This window comes from Catharus ustulatus, chromosome 20 (genome assembly GCF_009819885.2).
Source record: "Catharus ustulatus isolate bCatUst1 chromosome 20, bCatUst1.pri.v2, whole genome shotgun sequence".
NCBI lineage: Eukaryota > Metazoa > Chordata > Aves > Passeriformes > Turdidae > Catharus > Catharus ustulatus.
The window spans coordinates 4,885,810-4,911,578 of NC_046240.1; the positions used below are offsets into that span (position 1 = coordinate 4,885,810).

The following is a 25,769-nucleotide window of genomic DNA, read 5'->3' on the forward strand; positions in this document are numbered from 1 at the left end:
TGAGGGAGCCTTTCTGGCAGGTTTTCAACAAATAAACAGCATTATTGGGTGAAACACACACAACTGCTCCCCAAGAGAGGTTCATTTTGGCTCTGAGTGCCCTTTGAACGAAGGGGTGAGTGCTGGCAGAAAGAGCATGGAATGCTGTAAAGAAAGGATGGACCTGGTGTTCAGGGAGAAAAACATTTCCCATTCCCACCAGCACAGTGTGGGGAAGCACAAACAGTGCTGGGTGCTGAGCCTGGTCTGGGGTCTTCTCTCTCAAGATTCTCTTTATCAGGTATCCCCACAAAACACAGGGGGTGGTTGTAGTCACACAGGGAAAACAGAGGCAGAGCTGGGGCACATCCATGGGCAGCAGGACAGGGAGGGTTGTGAAATCCATTGTTGAATTTAAAAAGAGCTTCTCTCTGGAGCTTGGGGCAGTTTGACAAGGGGAAGACAGATGGGCACACACCAGTTCCTGCACGTGGCAGGACCCTTGGAGCAGAACAGGGCAGTGGGAGCTGGGGCTGGAGAACCTGCAGGTGCTGGAGAAGCAGCTCCCTGCTCTGGGCTTGGTGTGGGTCAGGGGGATGCAGGGGGATGCAGGTGTGTGAAACCCCCCTGTGCTGTGAGAGGGACCAGGAGCAGCTCCTCTGAGGGAAAACCTTTCTCCCCAGAAAGTGGATGCAGGACAGGGGTGGGCTGACATAATTCACACTCACATTTCTGTAATTTCACTTCCCTGAGCTCAAACCCGTGGACTCGCCCTCCACATCTGTTGTGCACAAATTTGGATTTGTTACCCCAGTGCAATAAGCCAATTATGACACACTCAGGAGAGACATTGATTATTTATTTCAGAGCTGCACAAGCCTGGGTGCTCATTGAGATTCCACAAATCAAGCCATGACAACAAAACCTTTTACTATTTATACATTTCAGCAAACAAAGGAATTTGTGTTAATTGGCTACAAGTTACATTGTTCTCTTATTAATTATTGTTCTATCTTCTGTTAGGAAATTATTCTCTTGCTTACCATGCTTATTAGTCCAAGTGCTCAGTCTTTTTCTTCTTTTGGGTTAGTGGGTTTCTTGGATCTGCCCCTGCTGGAATTGCAGTTACTCAGTCAGAGCTGATTCAGCCCAGTTTCTGAGCTGGTTTTGTAAGTTTATTCCTTATCTTGGGGGTTCTGCCAAATGTCCTCATGGCCCATAAATTCTGCATTCTTTGTGCCCACTATCAGTAGTACATCCTTCTTCCCAAGCTTTGTTAACCTACCTTTAAGTCTGAGATAATTGTAAAAATTCAAAACCTAAACATTAACAAGGCAATTCTACCAATAATAATTTGTTTTTCTAATACTTGGACATCACTTAGAACTTGTTGGCTGTTATGTCTTCCACGGATTAAATCTCCTTTTTTGTTGATTAGGCATAAAGTACACAAAGATCAAACATCAAGGAACATCGTCTCTTAAGAAAATTTTACGCAACACTGCCACGCTCAGGACGAAAGGACATAATTTCAAGCTGTGCCAGGGGAGGTTCAGGTTGGAGATGAAGAGGAATTTCTTCACAAAAATTGTGATTAGACAGTGGAACGGGCTGCCCAGGGAGGTGGTGGAGTGACTGTCCCTGGAGATGTTTAAGACCGGACGTGGCACTCGCAGCCGTGGTCTGCTTGGTAAGGTGGTGTTGGGGCACGGGTTGGACTCGATGATCTCGGAATCCAAAATAATTGATCCTGTGGGTCTGTGACCCATTGCGCCACTCCCAACATGGCCGCACCCAACATGGCCACTCCCAACATGGCCGCTCGTGGGGAAGTGCGCATGCGCCGTCACCCTCACCGCCCCACTGGCCCTTCGTGAACGGCGCCACTCTCAAGATGGCAGCAGCGCTCTCTGCGCATGCCCGGTGCGCCCCGCCGCGCCCATCATGGCGGCGCGGCAGTGACGGCCCGGGCGCGGTGGGAGCGAGCGGCGGAGCGGCCCCGGCGCGATGATTCCCAGCGAGGAGGTGTCGGCCCGCAGGAGGGAGATCGAGGACAAGCTCAAGCAGGTGGGGTTTGCCTTGGGACGGGCTGGGGCGCTGCTGGGGCCGGGGCTGGGCCTGGGCCCGGAGCCCCCTGGCGTTGCCGGGGAGACGAAGCTGGATCTGGAGGTCCTCGCCGGGCCTGGGGACGTCCCGGGACACCTCAAGGCCCTCGTCACCCCCCTCCTGCCTTGGGAGCATGCCCAGGTCCCCTTCAAGGCCTTGTTTGCGGGGTCGGGGCATCTCTGCTCCCCACTTTGGGCCTGGGTTTCCCCTCTTGGTTCTTGGGAGGATCTGTGGGCTCTGCTGTCAGGTTCTCGGGTGCAGCCTGTGAGACCAGCCCTGACAGGCTGCAATTCCCCCTCTACCTGTGGGCTTTGGGGACTTAAAGGCAGCCCTTATGGGCTGCAGTTATCCCCCTTCCTGGGCTTTAATGACTTAAAACCAGCCCTTGGTGGCTGCTTTGCGTTGGACACTTGAGCTCCTGGCGGATTTGGAAGGTGCCAGTGCAACACCTGTGTTGTGCTGGGGCAGGGAAATGTGTGTTCTGACTCGTTGGGCCTCAGTGGGAAAGTAATAAAATTTTAATTTTGTATTATGTTGACACTCATGGCATTGAAGGGAAACAGTGAGTTCATAAACCTCTCACTCATTACATGATGTGTCCCCACCTTGGATTCCTTTCCTGATTTCTGTTAAGAGGTGGTAATATTAAAATGTGGCTGCAGAATCAGAACGTGACTTTCAGCAGAGTTTACAAAATTGGTAAAAACCTTTGTGTAATATTTAGTGACTTAAAACTTAGTATTCAGAATTTAAGAGTATTTTTTCATCTTACAGGAAGAAGAAACTCTGTCCTTCATCAAGGAGAGCCTCGAGAAGAGTGACCAGCTCACCAAGAACATGGTAGGGAGGTCCTAATGCTGGGCCTGGCTTTACTTTTTCTTAGGTTTTTAGGTTTATTAGTTTTCAATGCTGTTGTTGTGCCTATGTGAGGGATGTGGAGCAATAAACCACTTGGGGCTTCAGTGACTGGGCAAAAGGGAAACCTGAGAAATGCTTCAATACTGAGCTTCTCTGCTGAGGGCTCAGATGAGCTGTTGGCCTCATCTCTGCTACAGTCAGCCCTCTCTCTTGGGAAAAAGGTATTAAGAAGCCTCAGACTAGTTTGTGCATCAGTATCATGTTATTGCTTCATAATTTAAGGTTTTGTTTGACGTTTTATTTTGTGAATGTTCTGTGTAAAAGTAAAAACTAATTATTGTGTTGTAATTGCTTATAAGCCCTTAGTTTATATACTATGTCCAGTTTTGGTTTCAGTGCTGTAAAGAAGTCATAGAGGCACCCCCAGAGGAGTGTAGAAAACATGACATAGGAGTGAATCTCACAGGAATTACCTTTTGGCCTAGGAAGGATGACGCTGAGGCACTGATTTATGAGCTTGCTGTGGTTTTTCACCTGTCAGAAACACTATCACAGTCCTCTTTAAAATCCAGATATCTGTGGTGGAAAAGAAGGTTCTCACTAGACTGGTCCTTGTGCAGCTCCTATTTGGGTCTCAGTGGTGTGAAACAAAGGGGCTGCTGGTTTGTGCTTTTGTTTCTCTTTTTACATGGGGCACCTCCAGGCAGTTCCTATGGATTTATTTTATGTTGGCAAATAAAATTTTGCTTGTCCTTTATACTGTCTTGGAACATTATCTTCACTCTTTGCAAGCATTTAATTTGGGATTGGCCCATCCATATATAGCAGGTGATCTGTTTTGTGATTGTTAATAAAAATCCACAGAGGGATGGAAACAGCTGCTGAGGAGTCATGGCAAATTAACAGCAGAGCCCAAAGAGAAAAGCTATGCCCTGAAGATCCCTGACTTCCCTGCTCTAACTCCTACCCCACTCCATAGGAAGTGCTCAGCTGTTGGTTTCTCTCTTGGTGTGCAGGTTTCAATCCTCTCCTCCTTTGAGAGCCGTTTGATGAAGCTGGAGAACTCCATCATCCCTGTCCATAAACAGACAGAGAACCTGCAGCGCCTGCAGGAGAATGTGGAGAAGACCCTGTCCTGCTTGGATCACGTCATCAGTTACTACCATGTGGCCAAGGACACGGAGAAGATCATCAAGGAAGGGTGAGTTGAGCAGATAGATCCTGCTGGGAGCTTCATCCTGTTGGATTTTTGAGATAAGGGTGGGGGAGCAGGCTCCACACACCCATGGTGTGCTTGGTGCCCTTCCCACTCTCTTTCCTTATCCCCAGTCCACACTGGCTTGACCTTCAGCCATTTCCACAGGGCAAAGACAGCTCAGACTGCATTGAGATCTCTTTCAGATCTTGCAGAGGTGCTGCCATAGCAATCTCCATGAGCACTGGTGGCTTCCCTGTTTTCCTCTGCCCTTTTCCCAAAGGTTTTCCCTGCCCATTGAGGTTGTCACTGCATCCAGAGTGTACCAGAGCTGTTCTGGTGCCTCACTGTCTGGGAGGGTGTTGGATGGCTCTTGTCTGGGTTGGGATGTGCAGTTCCTTATGCTTTCCCATCAGGGCCTGTCTGGAGAGGAAAGCAAGGCTGAGAATTGTGTGCTGCTCCATCATCAGTATTTCTGCACTTGCTGTGTGGGTTGGTTATCCTGCTGTGGCACTGAGTGCAGGCAGAAGGGAATTCCATTATCTCCTCCTAGCTGAAGAAAAGGGGATTGAGATTTTCCTTGTTATTTTTATCCTAAGTCTGGTTTGGTGCTTTCTTGGGTTTTTTTTTCTTCTTGGGACACTACTTTTTATTTCTGGTTTTATTTTTAGCCCCACGGGGAGGTTGGAGGAATACTTGAATTGCATGGACAAAATCCAGAAGGCAGTGGAATACTTCCAGGACAACAACCCGGATAGCCCAGAGCTGAACCGTGTGGTGGGTGATGCACCTATGGATGAGAGGGGGACACACACAGCCCTGCTGCTTGTCCCCTGCTGGGACAGACTGTGGGTTGGCTGCCTGGGGAAGGTGGTGTTTGGGCACAGCTGAAGGAATGATTGCTTTGGCTTCTTTTTAAGCCTGTACTGGGCAGCATTTCTGCTCCTGGCATTTTGCTCTCTCTTCTTTCAGAAGGATTCTGAAAGCAGCTGTTGCACCTGTAGAGGAATTGATTGAACCTCCTCCTGAGCAGCTCTTGTCAATCCTTCAACTGCTTGAGCAGAATGGGTGATCTGTTTAAATCCCACTTGAACAACTCCCAAGCATTTTTAAAATTTAATTCACTTTAAAAGTCTTTCATATACAGGCATGATTGGAGTTTGAAGCCTGCAGTACTTGACAGTGGTTAGGAAGGATGTTCTTATGCAAAAATAACTCATGAGTGACTGATTACAGAAGTCCTGTTCTCTTTCTGTCCTGCTGTTCTGTGCCAGAAATCCCTCTTTGAGCGGGGCAAGGAATCCCTGGAATCGGAGTTCCGCAGCTTGATGACACGACACACCAAGCCAGTGCCACCCATCCTCATCCTGGACCTGATCAGTGGGGATGAGGAGATGGACACACAGGAGGAGATGTCCCTGGAGCACCTCCCAGAGAGTGTCCTGCACGACATCATCCGAATTTCGGGTTGGCTGGTGGAGAATGGCAGGAATCAAGGTGGGTGCTGCTGCCTGTTGTTCCCTGTGGGCATCTGGCAGGATGAGTGATGCCTTAGTGACACTTTTTAGCTGAGTAGTTCAGTCTTTCCAGCACCTGAAGGTCCTACTTTTTTTTTCTAGTGAGACTGAAGCAATGGTTTGTCAGTTGAACAGAATACACTAGGTAAACAAAGCACAAATTGTGTTAATGCAAAGTCTGTCCTGTAGCAAAAATCCACTGCACTTGCATCTGTAATGCCTGTAATGTTTTATAAATGTGCAAGACACTGGGCACTTATTCCCATTTGGGAAATACTTATGACCAGAACTCTTTGTATGAAATGTGACCAAGGGTAGGGGAAAGCAACACAGACATTCTTCTCTCTGTATATGTCTCTGCTTTCCTGTTCTGCAGCATCAAGACCTGCCTAGAGCTTTATAATCCTTTATTAACTTTTCCTTCAGGATTGAGTGTCTTTATAGACTTGTAGAGGAAATGTGAACTTTCATATTCATGCAGTTCCAAGAATCACCCCCTACCTCAATGATTTACTCCTGAGGGGGGGATTACTGTGCCTAGGATGATGAATGTCCTTAAAAGCTGCTTAAGAATTTTTCCATGATCAAAGGCAACTCATGCATATAGAGCATATTTTACTAGTCAGTTTGCATTCTACTCTCAAATGATGAGCACCTCATTAAATTCCCAAGTGCCCTGAATCCTGAAAAATGCTGGAAACGGAGCACTTGAATTGACAATGTCTTGCACAAATATCTCCTGTCAGTTCCACCAATTAGTAGTGGTGGATTAATGTTGTGTGTGGTGGAAGGGCTGGAATGAAGATTGCAGGGGAAGTGTGAAGAAGTTTTTGAAGAAAATAGGAGAGGCTCTGGGAGGGAAAGGTGCTGACTTGGGGTCCCACACCAATGCTTGGAACTCCCTGCAGGGGCACAAAGTGTCTGCTTTACCATATCATGCTCCCTGTTGTTTGTAATCTCATTTTTACCTTATCTCCTCAGATTTCATGACAGTTTACTTCCAAATCCGCTCTGTGCAGCTCGACCGCTCCATCAAGGGGCTGAAGGATCATTTCCGTAAGAACAGCTCTTCCTCTGGGGTGCCATATTCCCCTGCCATTCAGAACAAAAGGAAGGACACCCCCACCAAAAAGCCAATCAAGAGACCAGGTGAGTCCCTGGGGAGGTGTCACTGCACTGGGTGTTAACACATCTTCAGGCCTTCTCATTGCTGAGGTATCTCTGTGTCTAAAATGTGTTTGTAGGACATTTAGGTGAGATTTTGGAGGTAAGCACTTCTCTGCTCTGGATTCAGCATTGGGATTACAGACTGTCTGTCAAACCATCAGGTCTGTTCTCTGGGTGCTGTAAAGGGAGGAGAGAGGCCCTGTGTACAGGGAGAGGAAAGGCCTTAAAGGAGATGAGTAAAGAGACCTGAGGGGGCTGTAAAAGGATTTGATCTGAGAACACCTCAGGTCAAATCCTCAGCCTTGGTATACGGAATATAACCTGTGCCACAGCAAACAGAAAGCTCATATCTGATAAAACACCTCATTAATAAATTACTGTTGTGCTAGAAAGCAAAAAGCCCCCAGGAGTTGAGATGGGGATGCCTATAAAAATGAGATACAACATTGTCAGAAGTTTAGAAGGGCTCTTAAAGCTCTTGCCTCAGCCTGTCTCAGGAAGGGCTATGAATGTGGCTGGTGGGTTATTCCTTCTCTCCTCACAATGCAGTTTTGCTGTATTTGGTGCAGCTGGTGAGGTTGGTCACTCTGGAGTTTGGGAGTGTAGGGCTGGAGTTCCCCATCTCTGGAATGTTCCATCTGGTGGGAGCACAGCCAGGAGGGACAGCAAAAGCCAGCACAGGGATATTGATTCTCTGTGTCCCAGTATTCTGTTGTCTCCTCTGTAACAGTGATTACATCAGAAAAGTTCATATTTCTGTGGGTTTACTTGGCCAGTAGTCCCCTTCCCTATTTTGTCTGGTGTTGTCCGAATACTCTTTGTGGGTTCAGGAAAATAGTAAGAAATGTGGGTAATAGTAAGAAACTGGGAATGGATGGGATGGGATGGGGAAAGGGAGGAAGAAGTAGTACCCATTTTAATTGTGTTGTGTTTATTTTTATAATCCTGATGTGAATGCAGTCCTCATCCCAGGTAATGTTTGTCTATGTTTGTGTGTGCTGGCCCTGGTGCTCACTCTCTTCACTTCTGTGTGTGGAGAGGCTTTGCTGGGCCTCTTCTTGCTACAGCAGAGGGTGTGCCTGGGATATTTGGAGAGGGAGGGCTGCCTGGGGAAGGCTGTGGCATCCAGACATCACCCCTGTGATCTTTTAAAATCAATCTGTGTTATTGCCACTGTGCCCTGGAGCTGTGCCTGAAAGCTGATGGAATTGGTCTGTGAATTTCAGTCAATTTTCCTCTGGCAGCAGAGAATCACCTGATGAGGCTCAGAGGCTCTAAAGGTGCCAGTGGGGATCTGTAGTTGAGCTATGGGAAGCTCAGGTTGCAGATGCTTCAGATTTGGTCAAAGTTTCTCAGTTATCACCTGATTCTGCAAAAGGTTCCTGTGTATTTATTTACTGCTGTGAATTCAGCATGGTCAGCAAACATTTCTGAGCAGCCTGACAAGTGATAGTATCTCTCCTGTGCTCTTAGGTAAAGAGTCAGGGATGGGGGAGATACTTTGTTTTCATGGGCAGATTATTGAAAAATCCTGGGGATTTTTTGAGTCTCAGATCTTGAATGTTCCCATTGAGGGGAGCCCACATGTTGAAGAGCACAAGTTCCTACAAAACAGCACTCCTCCAAAGTGGATGCATTTGGGCATCCAAAATGACTTGAGGAAAGTCTTAGCTGTAGATGTGCCAGAAGATTTTCATGTCTTTATACCCAGTTCAATTGGATTTTGTGAGATGGAGCAGGTAGAGCATGGTCTGAATGCACTGTGGAGCAGATGGTGCATGAAGGAAAGAGTGTCTCAAGTGATCCACTGGGTTATTGTAATGTCAAGAGAAAATAGTGGCTCATTTGTTTCCAATCTTCCATGAAGCAGACAGAGAACCAGACTGTAGCTCTTGAAGGACAGTGGATGTTGAACCTCATGCACCAGCCATCTCTTATGGCTGCTGAATTGTACTTAAGTGAAATTACAAATGGAGAAAACTGGTCTTTGGGCAGAGATGCATTGGTTTTTCTGCAGTTGCATTAGCTTCCAAGTACAGCTTTTGAGATGGAGGTCTCACACCATCTTCACACTGGCACAGTGGCTCTCTGCAGAGCAGCATTATCTGGTGGTGTTTGAATCCACTGGGTTTAGCCTTTGTTCAGTTTGGACAAAGGTTTTTATTCTGTTCTGCTTCTTTATTTCAGTAAGTAAAGCCAAGTTCTGCCAGTCTGGGTTTCAGACAAGGGGTTTTTCTGACAGTTCCAAAAAGTGACTTGATTTCCTTGGTCCTTGAGGAAGAGTATCCCAGTGCACACCCCAATGCACACTTTAACCTGTTGCAAGGGGTAAATAACAAACTAAATCTGATGTGCTGTAGCTTTTTTTAACCACAAAACAAAGCACAAGAGAGACTAAAGGGAAGGTGAGGTATTAGGGGCAGGGTAACAAGGCAGAGCTAGCCCCAGGGACTGTATTGAATTCTAGAGAACATGCTCCATATCCATGTGTTTTTTCAGAGGGTCTTCATCTCTGTGTTCCTGGTTTGTCTGTTGATGTACCCTGTGCTGTCTCCTGTTGTTACATCATGCTGGAGATGCTTCTAAATCAGAGTTGTCTCCTCTCAAGCGACAGTTGACTGGTCAAGTTGAATTGATGATTTGTGGGCTTTTTCTGGTTTTAATTTGCTCTTTGGAATGTCAGCACTCCTTCTTGGAGAGCAGGTGTATTCATGTTCCCAAATCATCCTGCTGCAAACATATGTGCATAAAATAGAGTTTCTTTGTGATGCCTGTGGACCCTGTGCTGTCTTTTAGCTCAAGAGCTGCAGGCAGCTCAGCAGCTCTGCACTTTTGGGGAAGGATTGAAGCCACCTGACCTGGCTGCCTAGAAAAGCTAGAGGGAATTGTCTGGTTTCATGTGGATTCCTGCAGCTGGTGCTTGAGGAAAGAGGATATGTTGCCTTCCTGCTTGGATGGGAAACTGCCTGATGGAAGAGAGAAACAAGAGAATGAGTTGCATTTGGAAAAACATCTCATGCATGCCCAAACCCCACTCTGTAGAACAACTGGGCTGCAGAACCAAATGTTTCAGCTGTTTTTTGACCTTTGGAGGCTCTTTTCAGACTACAGGGGAGCTCTTTTCCAGTTTCCTTAGTGCTCCAGAGGTGGTACCTAAAGGCAGGTTGAGGGGCAGAATAAAGAGCCTGTTCCTGTTTCCCAGACTGATCACTACCTGGCTTGAATGTGATGTTTTCATTAGTAGCTGAAACTCAGTCCCATTTGGTTAGGGAACTGCTTAATAGGAGAAAACAATCCTGGAACAAAATCATTTGGCTTCCACCAGAATCCATTAAAGCCTAATTGTGAAGCCAAGTCAGAGGGATCCAGCTGCACTGAAGTGATGCCCCTGGACACTGAGCACTCAGTGTGTGTCAATAAACACAGGTAATTGTGCTTATGCAAATAAAATGCAGCATAATCAGCTCTTGAAGTTGAGAAACAGAGGAAAAAAATTGAAAAAGAGAAGAAACCATCAAGGGTGGGCTGTGGAAACATCTGCTACGTAGCTATGGAGTGAGAGCCTGCTGACAGCAGCAGCAGTTGTACTGTCTGCTTGGTTTTCACATCAATTCACACTCTATTTTTATTCCCTTGTATTTCCTCCTCCCCCTAAATGCTTGAAAATGGGAAAGATGAAAGAACAGGTGGAAGAACAGTACCTGAGTTGAGCTGCTCTGCAGCTGCTGGGCCATGGGAGCAGCAAAAAGGAAGAGCCCTCCTTGATCAGAAGAGCTTGCTGGTGTGCCCAAACTCTTGAGGTTTCTGGAAGTAGCTAGGAATAAAGTGGAGATCTGGGGTGTGAAGAGCATCAGGAAGCTTGGAAGAGGCATAGCCCTCATTTGATCATATGGGAGCAATGCATCAGCCAGCAAGGGTGTCAGACTTCCCATTTCCCTAGTGTGGGTCGACAGGGGAGAAATTTTCTGCAAGGAGAAAGTGTTTCATGGATATGATTTTTTTTTTTGTTTCTTTACAAAATAGTTGAGAACACTCTGAAGTGGTAGAAGGACAATATTTCCAGTGAAATACTACATTTTGGGAACCATGTTCTGTCATTTATTAAGTACACCAGGTTAAGGCAGTTTGGTAATTCAGGGGGAACTTCTCTCTCGTATTGTTCCCCACTGTCTTGGGGACCTGAAGCTTCCTTTCCCTTGCCATAAATCCCTTTATGGGATGAAGCTGTCCTGCACCCTGGATTGTTGTTCTGCAGCAGTGTGTACTTGGGCTCCCCTCAGCATTTGAGCAGCCAGCACTCATTTCCAGGCTGCACTGTGGCTCACAGTTAGTGGTTGAAGCTGTGATCTTCTGCATGTTTGAAGCATTTATTACTTCATAGCAGAAGAACAATTCTAATTTTGGCAGCAGCATTTTCATGGTTTTGGCTTCTTCATTTACTCAGCCCAGTTCTGTTTCATTTGGGTCTCCTATAGAAACCCCTTCCACCTTCCCAAAACTTCCAGTTCCCTGTTGTGCAGGCAACAGCAAAGCTCTGCTATGAGAGGGTTGTCGGTGTGCTTGTGATAATTGTAGCTTGTTGCATGACAACTAACCTTTTAATGTGGAAACAATGCCTAGGCTTCAGTTGTCACATTAATGCTTTGTTTTGTGCTTTCCAGCTGTATATCCAGCACTGCCTTTTGTTCAGTTCTGTCTGGTTTTTGAATGTTTAAAGTATAAATCTTTTAACCCAGTGTTATTTTTTTTTTCATGGTTTTAATTGATTTGCAGTTCTTTAGAAGAGAAGTGTCTTGGGGATTAGGGTGGCTTAGTGCAAGTTACACATGGGTGGGCAGCATCCATTATTCTGGGATTCCTGTGATGGGAATTACTGCTGCAAAAAAAAAAGCCCAGAGGTTATCACCCTTTTACTGCTTCCTGTACCATTCCTTGTCTTGGCTCTGGGGCTCCTGATGGCTCTTTATTGATTATGCTCAGAAAATACCCCTCAGAAAGGCACTTATTACTAAGTGACTGCAGTTGTGGCTCTAAGGAGCAGGCAACATGTTGCCAGACAGGAATTGTCCATATGCAAAGCCCTGAAAAGGAAAAGCAGCAAAACTTCTGTGCTTGGATGCAGAGCACTAACTTCAGTAAACTCATTACAGAGAAGGGAGCTTCATGCCTTCCCTTCTCTGGTTTTGTATATCAGCCAGCCATACCATGCTGTGTCTCCAAACTGATTCTGTATCCCTGGCTGGAATCTATGCCCCCAGCCTCAAAGCAGGGAAGCATTCTGGAAATGCCACTGTATCTGCACACTTGGACATGAGTTTGGGGTTCACACTGCCGTGCTGAGCATCCTCATTGCTGCCCAGCATCCTCTTGCTGGGCCAGGTGACTTGCTGGTGGAGGGCTGGTGTTCTGGGTTTGTTTTCTTTCACTCATTTTCTAGGTCTTCTTGTCTCTTCTTTCTGGTCCTGGTGACAGGCACGATCCGTAAGGCTCAGAACCTTCTGAAACAGTACTCTCAGCATGGTCTAGATGGGAAAAAGGGGGCCTCTAACCTCATTCCTATGGAAGGTAATCACAGCTCCAGCTACTTCACCCTCGACTTTCTCTGTGTATCAGCCTTGCTTTCCCAGCTGGGGCTTCCATTAGTTCAGTGCTTGGTGGACAGCATTGGATTGGGGAACCAAGGAGATGCTGGAGGGCCAAATTATTTTTGTTTTATTTATTCTATTTATTTAGAATTTACTGTCTGAATTTCAAAGTTTCAATAAGCATGAGTAGAGGTGGAGAGGAATGTTACCTTAACACTGACCCACCACAGCCACCTGGGTAATGGAAGCTCTGCTGACATCTGTTTGTGGTGTTCCTGTTCTCCTTTCTTTTTGCCTGGACTTGAGACATTTATTTCCTAGTGACCTTTCCAAACCTGGTGCTGAAGTGTTGGACCACAGGTAGCTCAGTGCATTGTACCTGTGCATCTTCTCTATGCATACCTGCCTGAATAGTTGTCTCCTGTTTTCTGACCTCCTCTGCTCCTGGAGGTTGTGCCAGACAAGGGAGAGATGCTTGAAAGCATCCCTAAGACATTCCTGCCTCCTGCTATGAATCCATCCTAAGCAGGTCTTCAGCACCTCTGCTGTAACCTGCTAAACCCCAGATGGGGGAAAATCCTCATGCTGAGCAGGAGAGGGACTTTGAGTTTGGATTTTTAATGGTTGTGGGTAAAAATTGGACTCTGATACCTGCAATCCCATTCAGAAGATGTCGCAGGAGGTTCAAGGGACTCCTGTGGTCCAAGAAACAACTTCACTCACACTTCTCATCAGGTTTCAAAGGGTTGCTACTGCTGCATAGCCCAACAAAAGGATTTGGTCAGGAAGCATTCCTGGGACTGTAGGGAAAAAGATTTCCACCAGATCAAATAAGCTAGGCTTGAAGCAACTTCCAGCCAGAGTGAGCATCCTTGCTGTGACCACCCTGGATAAATTGCACCTTCTGTTTGTGCCGGCTGCCATCTCACTAGGTCATGAGCATGACTTACGCGTTAAGCACCTTTCCGATGCCCTGAGCGACAAGCACGGGCCGGCTGTGGGTAAGTACTGGTTGGCACTGGGAACCAGCTGGTCCCTCCTGCTTCCCAGCCTGTTCCATGTTGTGTTGTAGCCAGGGCTGTTCTTGTCCATGGGCAATCCTGAAGCATGAGCCTCCTCTGACTAAGAAGCTGTGGCTCTTCTCTGTAGAATTCCCTCTTACTAATCACACCCCCACTCCAAGCCCTCAGACAAGGAGCCCAGCTTTGTCCAACCAAAGGTCACCATGCTGAGGAACATTTTCCTGTAGGTGACTGCTGGGTGCTGAAGCAAAGCAAGCAGAAAAGGCATCAGTGCAGCACACACTACAGTGCACCACTGCACTGCATTGCAGGCAGTGTGTGTGTCCTCTGCTGACCAAAATTTTTGAAATGCCAACCTGAGGGACCTGTCAGCATAGGGAAGAATTGGTTCTTTTTCCATCAAAAGTCTCTGGGAAGAGAGAAGCAGCAGCCTATAGCTTAGAGAAGGCCTCTCTGTGTCATCTTACTGTCTTGCAGGATGGGGTCTGGCTGTGTCTGTCCTGCAGACACATCCAGCAGTGGTTGGCATGAGTTGGTGCTGGCCCTTGTATCACTTCTCATGCCTACCATTAGGATCTTTGATGGATCTTTGACTGAGACATTCATATTCTAATCTATTCAGATATTTGTATGCAGCACTGTGTGGCAGATAACTCACCTAGCTGTGCTGATATTCCTGCTTCATAGGATGTAAATGTTCATCAGCCTGGTTTTTATCTTGTTCCTGCAAGTGGGAAGGAGCTGCCTTCCAGGACAGCCTTCATTTCCCAGAAATGTTGATGCCAAATGGCAGTTCTTCATCTGCATGATGGATGGAGATAAGGAATTCTAAAAATACAAGCAGAGATAGTGAATAATTCACCTCAGACCTTCCTGAGTTTAGTACTTCATGTTCAAGCCCTTGATTAAATTTAGTCTGTATCCCAGGAGAGCTCCAAACTTCCCTTCTGTCACGAGGCTGGAAAGAAGTGGTGCCCTGATGTGCATTTCCTGAACTGCAGGTGACTTTTCCTGCCTCCTGCAGGGTACTCAGAGATTCCCACACACAAACCCAGGGCAAGAGTGGTGAGAAGATTACTTGTTCCCACACATGGATGGGTGCAAAGCCAGAACCAAATTTCCCAGAGGAACCTCATGCTCCTTGTGTAAACCAAAGGCATCTTGTCCTTGCAGGGAGGGACGACGTCTTCGACATCGAGATCGACGCGTACATCCACTGCGTCAGTGCCTTTGTCAAACTGGCCCAGAGTGAATACCAGCTCCTGACAGAAATTGTCCCAGAGCACCACCAGAAGAAGACCTTTGATTCTCTCATCCAGGTCAGTTGAGCCTCTGCTTGTAAAGGATGCTGGCTTGTCCTCCAGGACCTGTTGATGGAACTTGAAGAACATCTGCTCAGTCTCTCAGTGGTACCACAAATGAACCATCAGCCAAATGATCATCTGGAATGGGTGTCCTGCATTGAGCCATTTGTGCTGCCTAGGCACAAGTCCTGTTCCTTCCTCATGAGTCTCTGGCTCTGTTGCAGGAGTCATTGGATAACTTGATCATGGAGGGTGATAACATTGTCTCAGCTGCCAGGAAAGCCATCATCCGACATGACTATTCAGCTGTGCTCACAATCTTCCCCATCCTGAAGCACCTCAAGCAGATGAAGCCAGAATTTGACCAGGTCTTGCAGGTAAATGTGATGGGATTGGAGAGGGTCCTGTGGCTTGTATTATCTGGAGAACAGTGGCTTTGATCAAAACCATGCTGCTTCTGTCCCCCAGCATGGACTGCAGTTACACAAATGCACCTTGCTCCTTTCTGAGCTGGTGAACCAGCAGCACAGCATCTCTCAGCAGCAGCTCTTTTCAGTTCAAGTCCTGATCTCGATGGACACCACAACATCTTCCCTTTCTGCCTGGAGAATATGGGATTTCATGTGGTGTTGATGGTGCTGTAAATATTCTGGCATATGGGGAACTGAGAATGAGATGCTGGGGTGGGGCATGAGGGAGGGTAAGTACTGGGTAGAAGTTCAGATGCTATTTGTTTTCCTTTTCTAATCTATTGTGGAACTATTCCAGGGAACTGCAGCAGGCACTAAGAACAAACTGCCAGGGCTGATCACTTCTATGGAGACCACTGGTGCAAAGGCACTGGAAGAGTTTGCAGACAACATTAAGGTAGGATCCTCCTCAGTAGTCTCTGATCAGGCTTGGAAGAGAGTTTTTTGGAGCAAAACCCCTAGTTTAGCTTTCAGCTTCCCATGAGACCATGTAGTTTCTGACTGAGGCAGGAACTTGCTGGATTGCTTGAGACAGTCAAATCCTTAACAGGCATACTACAAATAAATTGACATGAGCATCCAGGCCTCTACAGATACCAAGTCTATCTTGGAATTAATCCTATTTTAAAAGAAAGGAAATTTGCTGTCTTAAACTTTTGGAGGACTCATGTTAAGGTGTTCCTGTGCAAGGTGGGCTTGGTGACTGGTAGGTGAGCTGGAGGTGTGATGGTCACATGCTGAACAGAGCCCTGGGTTCTGAGCTGCTGGTGTCTGGCAGCTCTGGTCTCTGAGCACCAGGAGATGGCACTGCAACAGCTGGGCCTGGGGGTGTTGGGAGTGGCTGGATGAAGAAGCCTTCAGCTGACTTGTAGCAGTAGTTGTACTGTAGGTGTCTCCCCTTGCATGCTCACCTTTTGTCTCTCTGTTCCCTTTTCAGAATGATCCAGACAAGGAATACAACATGCCAAAAGATGGGACAGTTCATGAACTCACCAGCAATGTACGTGATGATGAGTTGAACCATGCTTTGTGGAAAACAGCTTCTGAAGGAGTTTTAAAAAGAGCAATAGGGAAACTTCCTAAATTAAGGTGTCTTGGCATTAACAATTACACAAGTGCCTGGTTTCCATGGCAGGATGGGTGGTGACCCTTGCTCAGCCATGGTGTGGGACTGTGTGGGGAGGACCCAGCAGTTCAGAGTAGTGATTTGTTTCTTGAATGCCTGTAAGTGTGGGGGGACAAGTGGTTCTTCATGATCCTTAATAGCAGAGTGCAGGAGATGTAATTTTGATTGCTCCTAAACTCCCTCCCTTGCTTCCAGGCCATCCTTTTCCTGCAGCAATTACTGGATTTCCAGGAGACAGCAGGTGCCATGCTGGCATCACAAGGTATGTACATGCATGGGCCTTGCTTGGGCATGCAGTTCCTTTCTCAGATTCCCTGGACATCTTCCCTGAAGTGATCAAACCTCAACATGCACTATGAGCTTGTTCTCCTCCTGTCCTTCACCCTGTGGTTTGTCTTGTCCTCCCATCTGCCTTGACCACATAGTTGATTGTCTGGAGAACTCCAAGGGATGCAGAGTTCCCTGCTGGCCTTCCACACTTGCTCCTGGCAGGTACAATGAGGATGGTGTTTACTGCTGGTGTGCTCTGAGAGGATGCCTGGGTCATTTAGCTCCAAGTGTGGCCCTGGCCTGGTGCTGTGTGACTGTACTGGAGTGAGGGTGGCTGCTCCACCTGGGCTCTGTGTGGTGATCAGCACCATCCCCTGCTCAGAGTACACCAGCAGCAGCAAGAATCTCCTCAGCCTCAAGACATGGGCAAGCTGGACTCTGACCCATTTGTGCATCCTGTCAGAGAGAAAAGTTTTAGTTCTGCTCTCCAGGCTGCTGAAGAGACTCACTGCAGAAATACATGCAGCTGAGAGCTGCTGGTGTAGCAGGGTGGTGCTGCTTGCCAGCTGGAGTGGGATTCTTGGTTCTGTGCAGAGCAGCAGCTCCAGGCACTGCAGTGAGCTCTTGGCCTTGGCAGAGCTTGTGCTTTCAAGGAGGTTGGAATAGAGCAGACTGGAGATTCAGGGGGCATAGGGCCCTAAGGAGGCACAGGCTGGAGAGGGCTAAAGAGCCCATTAGAAGCAGAGATAGGAGGAAACTTAGAGCTGCCTCCAGGCTGTTAAGTGCAAAGTCCCGTTTGGAAATTTTTGCTAATTCGAAATCAACTCAAATTAAAATGTCTCTACTTTTCCCCATCTGCTCTAGCCCCTGCCTTGTGCCTTTTCCACTTACAAGCCCAGTGTGCTCTTCTGGGCCTTGGCTCTCTCTTTCCTTGGCCAAAGAAGTGGTCTGAAATTTTTCCTGGGACAATCAACTGTTTCCCATGCTGTCCCCTGATTGGTGATGTCAGCACTGATTGGAAGTCTTGACATGTTGTGTTGCAGTAAGACCTGTCTTAGCTGATTGAAAAGTCAGCAGAGATTTGAGGTAGCTTTGTCTTGAAAGTGGGTTTGGACTGATTTGGAATGAGGTATTGTGCTAAATACAACCAATGACAATGCAAACAATGTCTCCAGCAGGGGAAGGAGGTTGGACTCTGCCTTTCCTCTGTGATCTCCATTCCATTTGTGGCCTTGGAGGGATTCCTGCCTGGTCTCCTGTGCACCTGCCTGTGGCTGCTCTGTGTTAATATCTGCTTTGTTCTCAAAGGAATGGTGGTCTCTAACCTGTCTTTTTGCACTTTTGCATTTCTTTTTCTCTCTCATCCCTCCCCTTTTCTCTCTGCTCTGCCTAATCTCTGTAGTTCTTGGGGACACATACAATATTCCTTTAGATCCCAGAGGTAAGCAAACTTACCCCCACCTACCTGTTCACATTGCCTCGGACTCTGGTGATGTATGTTGATTCTTTATCCCCCAGCAGTTGTAAATAAATTAACGCATAATTGAAAAGGGGGAAAAGGGGAGGGTAAATAATCCTTGCCAGTGGGCTGGAGAGGATAAGGAGGTCTTGTCAACAGCAAACAATGAGGGATGCCACTAGAGCTGAAACAGGCTCAAGACACTCTGATGGCACTGAATCTCTTTGGCACAGGTAGCAGCTTGGCCCAGCTGCTGTCATGCTTTATCCCATGTGCACTCAGCTCCTCATTGTCCAGCTCCCAGCAACAGGAGCCTCGAGGCCTTTCCCATGGGGTGCTGGGACCACCCGAGCTAGCTCTGGCTGCCAAACTCTCTGGAGGGGGCAGGAGGAGGTGACCACCCCACGTGTCTTGTGGGCCCCGTGCGCACAAGCTCTCAAGGGCAGAAATGCATCTCCAGGCAGAGGAGGATGTGCCAGCCTGGAGTCACTGCTGCCTGTAGGGGCAGCCTCCCATGCTGGCAGTCCTTCCTAGAGCCAGGCAGGCCCTGTCAGCAACCATGGCGATGGCTGAAGCTTTCCAGAGCCCTTCTGCTTGTTTCAATTACTGTTGTGTGCTTGCTGTTAACAGCTCCAGCTCATTGTTCTCTGATTGCCAATTTCTAGTGCTTACCAACCCTTTTCTGGCTGGGGGAAAGGATGGGGAGGAGGAGTTTAATGACTCTTGCTGAAAGGATGTTCCCTGAGCACCTGGAAGGAAAGGAGAGATTTCTGCAGGGTGCTCTGCACTTGATGCTGACACAGGGACTGAGGGTGCAGAGCTCTTGTCCCCTCACCCTGGGTGAGCTGCTGACAGTGGGCTCTGAAACAGGAGCTGATTTCACTGTTCATGGGAGCTAATTCCATAGCAACAGGGATGAGGCTTGTTGGAGTAGAGGCAGGCTGACCACACAACCCCCCTCTTCCCAGGACATGTTAACTGGCCTAAGACTTCCTTTTCAGAGACCAGCTCCTCTGCCAGCAGCTACAGCTCAGAGTTCAGCAGGCGGCTGCTGAGCACCTACATCTGTAAGTACCCTGCACACCTTTGATGCCTTAGGATTTCAGCTTTTTTATTTTTCACATATTTGTAATCCTGCAGTTCTGTAGTGTATAACTCTAAACTCCACATAAAGTGTTAGCTACTGCTTTCCCATTTTGGTCAGACACAACAATCCCTTTCCAGGCCTGGGAATCAAGGACATTTCACTGTCTCAGGCCCTGAGAAATGTAAATAAAAGTAAGCTGGGGGGAACAAACTTAGGGTAAATTACTTCATTACCTGAAGCTGTGATTAGAAGATTAACCCCCAGTTTGTAAATGGACCAAACTTTAAAAAGTATGAAAACCCACAACCTTTCATCCATTTTTGGGTATCGCCCCTGATGTGGGGCTTTGTCTGCCCAAAATGCACCTGAAGCCCCTTCAATAAATATAACTGCTTTTTATTCTTTTAATTTTGCCTAGCCTCTGTTTTTAGGTAGCCCCTAGAAGGCATCACCTTCCTGCTTCTGGTCCATGGACACGCCTTCACTGGGTTCATTCCTGGGTGAAGAGCACAGGCTGTGTCTCTTCTCCATGTGATCTTTCCACATTTGAGCTGGAGTCTGATGGGAGGGATGAAAAAAGGGTCAGACTGGGAGTTTGACTTTTAGAGTAGAACAGGACAAAGCACAGTACAGCAGCTCTCTGTGCTGCAGAGCTGTTCCCTTAAATCATTGTCACCTTCAGCCCCATGAAGGCTCCCAGCTGCCAAAGGGAAGTTTAAGAAAGTGAAGTCAGTGATCAGGTCCTTCAGCTTCTGAGAGCTGAGTTTGCATTGTGGCTGGTTCTGGGAGTTCCTCTGAACCCAAAGTGCAGCTCCATTTCCAAGCCATGGAAGGCAGTAGTTTGCAGAGAGGCTTTGGTGACTTGCTGAATAAAAATCTGTGTAAGGACTGTTAAGTACATGTGACTGTAGCCTTTGTACAGGCAGTCAGGCCTGTGCTGTTCACTTTGCTGTGGGCCCACAGCTTGCTTTGTTAATAATAAGTTTCAGTGCAAAACTTTTTGTTCTGTGTTTTTCCATCTTTAAGGCAAAGTTCTGGGCAACTTGCAGCTTAATCTGCTTAGCAAATCCAAGGTTTATGAAGACCCAGCTTTGAGTGCCATTTTTCTGCATAACAACTACAACTACATTCTGAAATCTCTGGAGAAGTAAGTGTGTCTTGAGTGAATTTCCCTCAAGTCCAAGGCTGATTGGATGGTTTTGGAGCAGAGCTCTGCATGGAGAGCATTTACTTGCCAGCCTGTCTCATATCTGCTTTTTCTTCTGTCCTTGAAACGGTCTCTTTGAAGGTTTTGCAGTATTATAAACATCACATTACCTGAGAATGGAAGATAAAAGCATTAGGAAATGCCTTGGGTTTTAGAGAATCCTTTGATCTTGGAAAGATTATGAATGTGGCTTTGGAAAATAACTCAGAGTTGCTTCTGTCTCCCAGTTTGCACATTTCAAGGAACATTTAATTGTGAAGGGCTGAAAGGAACTTGTTGATGGGGGGTTGAAATGCTGCCATCCTGAGAGCAACCAGGAGAGCAGCTGGCTCAGGTGCTTCCTCAGCTTTCCTGCTCTTCCAGGTCTGAGCTGATCCAGCTGGTGGCTGTGACACAGAAAACAGCTGAGAGGTCCTACAGGGAGCTCATTGAGCAGCAGATCCAGACCTACCAGCGCAGGTCAGTGCCATCCTCTGCCTCTCCCTTGCTTTTGTCACTTTGGGAGCCAGTGCTGCTGCAGCAGTGAGAGATTCACCTAAACCAAAACAGAGTATTTTTGGTTTCCAAGTGATTAATCCTACTCAGGAAAGGTTCACTGTGGGGACTTCTGGTGCTTGTATTGTCTGAGTTGGCCCTGGGGTCATGGGTGAAGACAGAGGTGCTCTGGTAGAGGTGTGAGTAACTCTGCTTCTCTCCCATCTCATTGCATGTGCAGCTGGTTGAAGGTGACAGATTACATCTCAGAGAGAAACCTGCCTGTCTTTCAGCCAGGAGTGAAGGTGAGAGCATGGGCAAGGATGGGCTTGACATGACAGAAATTGCCAGAAACATCATCTCCTTTGTCATAAAAATTCTCAGCAACCTTCTTTCTATCTCATGCCAGTATCACTCTGCAGAGTGAACACTGTGGCTGGCACAAGCAGACAGCAGCAGTGCTTTCTGATCCCCCCTGCCCCAGATTCATCCAAGTCTTTTAATCTCTGCCTCCATTCTTACATCTTCACCTGAGCAGATGCCTTTATTTTGGATTTTCAAAACCCTGAGACCTTCCCTTGGAAAGGACTGGAAGCATGAAGTTTTATTTTATGTCTGTTCTGGCTGAAAATTATCCTTGTTAAGCTTACTTCAGCTGAGTGTAGGGTGTGCTGCTGTCTGCATCCCTTTCCTCACTGCAGGAGAGAGAATCCAGACCAAGTACTGGATATTGCTTAGGTTGGATGGGGAGTTGTGGGCAAACACTGGTGTTGGGTATTTATTTCTGGAGATGAAATAAAATCCTTTCCCTCCTTGTTGCAGCTCAAGGACAAGGAGAGGCAGATGATAAAGGAGCGCTTTAAGGTAAGGAGGTATTGGATGGTGATTGGGACACACAGATCTGACCTCTTGGTCATCAGCAGGGCAGGGAAGGAGTATCAGTGTGGAGATGTGATTGCAGATAGGATGCTCACCGAGTTTCTCTGTGAACAGGGTTTCAATGATGGGCTGGAGGAGCTGTGTAAGATCCAGAAGGCCTGGGCAATCCCAGACATGGAGCAACGGGACAAAATCCGCCGGGCACAGAAAACTATTGTCAAAGAGACCTATGGTGCCTTCTTGAACAGGTGAGACCTCCTGTAGCACTGTCCTCTCCTCTTTGGGGTTACTGAGGTCTTTAGGGCCTTGTATAGCCTGAGCAAGCCACTTTTCTATTGTCCTGTCTCAGCTTCTCTACTTTGCACACTCAGACATCCCCAAGCTGGCCTTGAGTATTTGTGGACATCTGCTGTGACCCTGATTCCTTGGTCAGCTCACAAAGTCCTGAGCCACCCTGGGCTGTTCATGTAAAACTTGTGAGGCCAGTTGTAACCAGGTCACTTGCTCTACACAGGATACTCTGTCACATTTGAGTGGGGTGTGCTGGACTGGAGCTGATTTTTGACAGAGTATGGGCAGGTCAGGTCTCTTTGCTGTGATCCAGTTGTTTGTCACCTGCTTTCTTCTGCAGATATGGCAATGTGCCCTTCACCAAGAACCCTGAGAAATACATCAAATACCAGGTGGACCAGGTGGGGGAGATGATTGAGAAGCTGTTTGACACATCAGCATAAATTTCCAGCTGTCTTGAACTCTTCAGATGCCAAGTACAAGCCAGTGCTCTCTCAGCAACCCTTGGGACTCCCTTCCCTTCTCCCCTGCCCCATTGTGGTGGGCAGGGTGTTATACTTGTATTTATCAGATTTATAAACCTGTGGAAACACTAACACTCCTGGCTGTCTTTGCTCTGGATCCATGGGATAAGGCAAAGTCTGCCCTGTGGGCTCCTAGGTTGGCACATCCACCTCACCTGGGTTTGTGTTATTGTCTTGATGTGCAGCAGACAGGGGGAGTGTGCTTAAAAACAAAAAGAAAAATACATTTAAAAAAAAAAAAAATCCTGTATGGCTACAGCCCTTCTGTTAAGGGCAGGAGACTGTGAGCTCTAAATGGTGCCACCTGCTTCCCTGATGGGTTTTAGGAATCTGAGTTCTGTGAAATTATTTTCACATTGTTCATCTCAACTGTTATTTAGTGATGGGGTTGATGCTGGTTCTGGGGTTTAGGGGTGCCTGGCTGGGCTGCAGTCCAGTCATGTACAGGGATGTTTTACCCCAAAACTGGACCTGCATCAGTGCTCTGTTCCAGGTGGGGCAGTGGCAGTGGGGTGATGGCAGGGCCTGGAGCTGTGACAGAGTGTTTGAAGCAGAGGGAACTCCATGGTGCCTGGCTGGGAGCTGCTCTTTATTGACCTGAGGCAGAGCAAGTGTTCCTGCTGTGATTTCCACTCAGCACCTTCCTCCCATCCCTGTTCTTCTTTGTCTCCTGCCTTCCTAAATCTGATGCATCTCTTCCCTGCAAGCAGCCAAGGCCATTCTCTTTGTTTAACCCATGGGCATGACATGGAGAGCAGGTGCTGCTCTCCCACGTGCCTTGGAGCAATCCTGGCAGGCTTTGATATGGGAGCTGGACTCTGACACTTTGCACCAAGGCTTTTCAGAGTGTTAGAGCACCTGTGTTGTACCTGTGGTCTCTGGCCAGGCACTTCCTGCTCTCCTCTCCCTCTCTCCTGCTGCCTGCTCCATTGTTTGCCTGTAACAATTGAAATACAATTGGGTTTCCATAGAGCGAGGAGCATTCAATAGCTGCTGCTTTGCAGTTTGGAGCAGATCCATTATTCACCTGAGCAGTGTTTACAGCAGTGTTTGCTGGTGTCTGATTAGCCCAGCAGTGGAAGAGCTGTTTGATGTTTGAAGATGGGTGGATGAGAGCACAGGTTGTGCTGTGGCAGACCCAGCCTGCCTAGGCTGTGCCTCCTCAGACAGATATTATTCAGGTAGCTCCTGCCCTTTCTGAACCCCTGGCCTTCTCTTCCTCAGCCTGGTGTAGCAAATGCCTGAAGAACAGCAGTTTTGTTAGGCTTGTCCAGCCCAGAGCTGGACCATGGTGTGAGTTCAAGCCTTGACCACTGCACCTGCTTTTATGTGTGTGACCATGCAGGCTCACACTGCCAACACAAGAGCCTTCCCTGCAGAAACCTTCCCCCTGCTGTCAAATCCCAAATGTCTGTGGAAATCTGAGATCTTGTGCTTGGTGTTTTTTAACTTCTGCCAGATCCAAGAGCCTCCGGAGGCCGGCAGGCGCCGGACAATGTTTTTATACATAAGCAAAGCTCTGCTGACTTGTGTTTCATGCAGTGTTGAGTCTGCTGGATACACACCCTGACATTCACCAGAAGGAGCTGGATTCCATCTTTCTGGATCTGTTTCTGACACTGCAGCAATCTGATATGAATTTCTTTCTCGAGGAGAGTGTGTGGAATTCATGCTGAGCCGTAAAACATGTTTTATTGCATCTGATCTCAGGGCAAGGCAATTCACCTGGAACAGTCACAGGGAATGCAGGGAGAGGGGAGGGGGAGCTTTGCCTGCAGCTCCAACGTGCTGAAATCCTGCCTGAGCTGATGCTTTTGTGCCAACTAGAGCCCAAAGAAAATGCATGAGATCATTCAAGGGTCTGGGATGGGGCCACATCCCGTTCTCCAGAGGCTCTGGGAATGTCTCTGCATGCCCCCACCAAAAGAGGCCTTTCTGGGCTTTGCTTTGCTGTCAGCCTGTTGCCCCAGAAAAGCTGTACCAGACCAGGGCTGTGGGGGGTAGATGCAGCCAGATATGGGATGCAAAATATCCTGCTCCCTCCTGGTCACTCCATTACCAGCACCGGTAGCTGACTGCACTGTTTCTACCCCAGGGATGCCCCATCTGCATCTGGAAGAAGGAATGGGGGTAAGAGGCTGCTGGGGGCTGAGAGCTGGGCTTGGTGATATCTGTGCAGTGAGGAGGTGATTCCCTGGGAGAACAGGTAACTTCTGTTGCTCCCAGGTGGAAATCAAGACCCTCATTTCCCTGAGTTAAAGGGAAAGCTGAGCCACCTGGTCCCTAAATCCAGCCTCCCACTCAGCCTGGCTCTAAGCATTCCCTCACTGTCTGCCTCTCCCTTGCACAGGGGATGAATGTGGGGAGCCAGACCTGCTTTGGGAGCAGCAGCACCTTCTTTCTGAGCCAACCCTTCCTCAGGGTGGGAGCAGGGGAGCCTCCAGGCTGAGCTATGCCCAGCACTGTGCAGCACCAGGGGAGGGCTCCGTGTGCTCCTTGGCTTTTTATGGTAAGGAATGTGTTTGCAACACGTTAATTAAGAGCGACCATGGCAGCCAGCACAGTCTGACCCTCTCACAACTGAGCCCTTCATGCCCCCCTAAGAGCTGAGAGTGGAGCCTGGAGTTGTGCTGAGACCATGGCAAGGGGCCACAGATGGGGCTGAACCCCCTCTGCCTCCCCCAAGGCTCAAGGTTTGATACCCTTCCCTCGCCTCCCATTCTGCCCTGACACAGGGAAGGTGTCTCTAATTTCCAAGGTTTTGGGGCCAGAGCCCTATTTCTGCATTGTTTGTTTTTTTAGCTGCCCAGTAGCTCATGCTGGGGGCTGTGCCAGGGTCTGGGGGTGCTGCCTGCTGCCTCAGATTGGGGAGCAAATTTGGCAGAGTAAGTATTTGAAAACAACCCCACAAACCAAAATGACTTATCTAACCCTAATGATAAATCTGTGTGGAAAGCTCACTGGAAAGTTCACACTAACTGAGGTTTCAGCCAAGTGTCCCTCATCTCCCTGCCCATTCCTGGGCTTGATGGGAGCTCAGTTTAGCCTATTCATTTTTCACTTCCAGTTAAATATGCTTTTATTAAATTTTAACTGGAACATAGGGACTTGCAGTGCTCTTAACATAAGACCTCCCAAGGGAATGGACCAGGAGCCCATTTCTCTCAGCTGAGAGCATGTTGAGTGTCAGCAGATCCTGATGCTCTTGTCTTTTCCATCTGGGCCTGATGTGCTCTGTTATCTGAGGGA

The 25,769-nt window shown here is 47.8% G+C and overlaps 1 protein-coding gene across 5 annotated transcripts; it reads left to right on the plus strand.

Moving 5' to 3' along the window:
* Window positions 1-1,864: 1,864 nt before the first annotated feature.
* On the plus strand, window positions 1,865-22,592 carry EXOC7 (exocyst complex component 7). Of its 5 annotated transcripts, XM_033076653.2 has the most exons (22): window positions 1,916-2,046; window positions 2,860-2,925; window positions 3,960-4,144; window positions 4,810-4,915; window positions 5,413-5,635; window positions 6,637-6,804; window positions 7,783-7,794; window positions 12,295-12,385; window positions 13,323-13,408; window positions 14,603-14,748; window positions 14,958-15,110; window positions 15,502-15,600; window positions 16,141-16,203; window positions 16,525-16,591; window positions 18,002-18,040; window positions 19,060-19,125; window positions 20,172-20,292; window positions 20,716-20,811; window positions 21,068-21,131; window positions 21,649-21,690; window positions 21,820-21,953; window positions 22,337-22,592. In XM_033076653.2, the coding sequence occupies exons 1-22, from the start codon at window positions 1,987-1,989 to the stop codon at window positions 22,437-22,439; spliced, it is 2,190 nt and encodes a 729-aa protein (XP_032932544.1). In that variant the 5' UTR covers window positions 1,916-1,986; the 3' UTR covers window positions 22,440-22,592. The 5 variants fall into 5 exon arrangements, with proteins under 5 accessions (XP_032932539.1, XP_032932544.1, XP_032932542.1 ...); XM_033076648.2 differs by lacking the exon at window positions 13,323-13,408 and having other exon boundaries at window positions 1,865-2,046; window positions 12,295-12,387; XM_033076651.2 differs by lacking the exons at window positions 13,323-13,408; window positions 18,002-18,040 and having other exon boundaries at window positions 12,295-12,387.
* Window positions 22,593-25,769: the final 3,177 nt, after the last annotated feature.

Excerpts from the sequence above, each read along its gene's own strand:
- EXOC7 (XM_033076653.2), top strand. The coding sequence starts at position 1,987 with ATGATTCCCAGCGAGGAGGTGTCGGCCCGCAGGAGGGAGATCGAGGAC. Across the intron at positions 16,592-18,001 it reads TGCCATGCTGGCATCACAAG|TTCTTGGGGACACATACAAT; the intron begins GTATGTACATGC and ends TAATCTCTGTAG. Across the intron at positions 18,041-19,059 it reads TATTCCTTTAGATCCCAGAG|AGACCAGCTCCTCTGCCAGC; the intron begins GTAAGCAAACTT and ends CTTCCTTTTCAG.